We start from the raw sequence: 2,097 nt of genomic DNA, 5'->3' as shown, positions 1-2,097 counted from the left end.
ACTCACCTCCACCTCCGACATACTGCCAACATCTCCAGCACGTTAAAAGTCACTGCTGCTCCACTCCAAAATGCTTGCCCATGTGTCCCCATCCAAAATCGCCGCTACAATACGCATAGGAAGTGGGGTAGAACGTCCGGTTTTTATAGCCAGTGTGTTGTGCGCTCTCCGTTTCTCATTGGTTTCTATTGGCCGGATGCAACAGTCTGGCTCCGCTCCGGATACGTCAGCCGGAGGAGCCGGACCAAAAAATAGCGCATGTTGGGTCTTACGCCGGAGTCCGGATCCGGTCCGGACGAAACGGACGCATGTGAACGGACGCATAGACTTTCATTGCTATGCCGTGCGTCCGTTCCGTCCGTTCCGCATGCGGTACGGCTCTGGCACGGCGATTCCGGATGGCAACCGCTAATGTGAACCGGGCCTTAGTCTGTCTTCCAGAAGAATGGACACTTTTGAGGATGGGGAAATTAGAACAACCATCCTAAAACGGGAAAATGAGATGGAGCATTCAACAACATTCCCCATCAATATAAAATGTTTTCTTACCTTGGCTTGTTTGCCTACATATAGAGTTAGACACACCCCTTCAGCTCCACACTTAAAAATCTGCATAGTAGAACCAAATGCCTACAGTCTGACAAAAATAAGCTAATTTCCTTTACTTACAAGACGCTTTATTGTAACTGAGCCTTGTCATTAGAGGTAATATATTTCATCATTTAGCTCTTTGTGTGTTTTGAACATAACAATTTTGAATGAGGAATGATTTGATGATCTTGCGACTCTTCAAATGCTTCCCTGAAAAGTTTAAAGACTTTTATTTTCAGTGCGCGAGTCCTTATACCGTATATCAGTGGGTTCAAGAGTGGTGGAAATACCACAGGCATTATAGACATAGTAATATGAACGCCAAGGGAAAGTTGAATATCACCCAATCGGTACCTGATAACAACGAAGAAAACCCCAATTAAAAAGACAGCGAAGTTGATTAGGTGTGTCACTAGTGTATGGAAAGCTTTCTGACGGGACTCTTTTGAGAGTTTTAAACAGGTGAGAAAAATCTTTAAGTAGGAGAATACAGTGACTACGATGGTGACAGTAAGATAGGTGGTCATTATTGTGCCTGTGAAGAATCTATTGGCAGTGGAGTCAACACAAGACAGGGTAACAATGGACATATTTTCACAAAATATATTGTTTATTTTGTCTCCACAAAGTGGAAGAATCCATATGAGAAAGAAGAGGATGACATCGAGTGTAAAGTTGACCACCCAGCAGCCAGCAAGGATCTTTATAACCTTCTCATTTGTCATCAAAGTCTTATAGTGTAGAGGATGACACACGGCCAAATACCGGTCACAAGCCATGATGGTAAAAGTGCACATTTCATAAACGCCAAACAAACTCATGGTCAATCCTTGAACAATACAGAGAGCGTAAGAGATGGTCTTTGTTAAGGAGATCAGGTCAATTATTAATTTTGGAAGGGTGGAGGAAGAGCCAAAGAGTCCATTGAGGACCAGGTTTCCGATGAGAATGTACATGGGTTCGTGGAGGCTTTGTTCAGTGACCACCACATACACAATAACAGTGCTTAAAGTTATAACAAAGAAATAAACAATACCTGCTAAAGCACACCATACATATCTTAGTCCTTCTATCTCCGCAAGCCCTAAAAGGACCAGAGTGCTAATGTTGGACACGCTCACCATGTTACTAATCTTTGGGTTGAAATAGCAATTCAAATTCTAAATAATAAAAGCAGAAATGTTGCTTCTTAAATTCTAGTAGCTCACAAGCAACCAGCCACTGCTCTCCAGGAACTCAGCATCCTTGATGGTAACCACTTGGCATGATGGTCCAGTAGCTACGAGAACTAGTTGTAACACTCTCACCTTGATGCTCTAGGTTCTCAGGTTAAAATCTTGAGTGCTGTGAAAGATGTCATCTCACTAATATTATAAATGCAAAAGTTTGGCTGTTTGGAGTCACGCAACAATGGCTGAATGGATTTGAATGAAATTTGGTACGCACATAGTACATTACCTGGAATAACATAGAGGATACTTTTTATTCCAATAACCAAAGAGTGGG

General features: G+C 42.4%; 1 protein-coding gene across 1 annotated transcript; it reads right to left on the bottom strand.

Moving 5' to 3' along the window:
* Nucleotides 1-722: 722 nt before the first annotated feature.
* Nucleotides 723-1,715, bottom strand: LOC137544726 (olfactory receptor 52E8-like). The gene has a single exon (XM_068265817.1). It carries the CDS (start codon nt 1,713-1,715, stop codon nt 723-725), a length of 993 nt encoding a protein of 330 aa, XP_068121918.1.
* Between the last annotated feature and the right edge of the window lie 382 nt (nt 1,716-2,097).

This window comes from Hyperolius riggenbachi, chromosome 2 (assembly GCF_040937935.1).
Source record: "Hyperolius riggenbachi isolate aHypRig1 chromosome 2, aHypRig1.pri, whole genome shotgun sequence".
Classification (NCBI taxonomy): Eukaryota; Metazoa; Chordata; class Amphibia; order Anura; family Hyperoliidae; genus Hyperolius; species Hyperolius riggenbachi.
The sequence above is the reverse complement of the archived record's forward strand: the minus strand, read 5'-3'. Positions and strand labels throughout refer to the sequence as shown.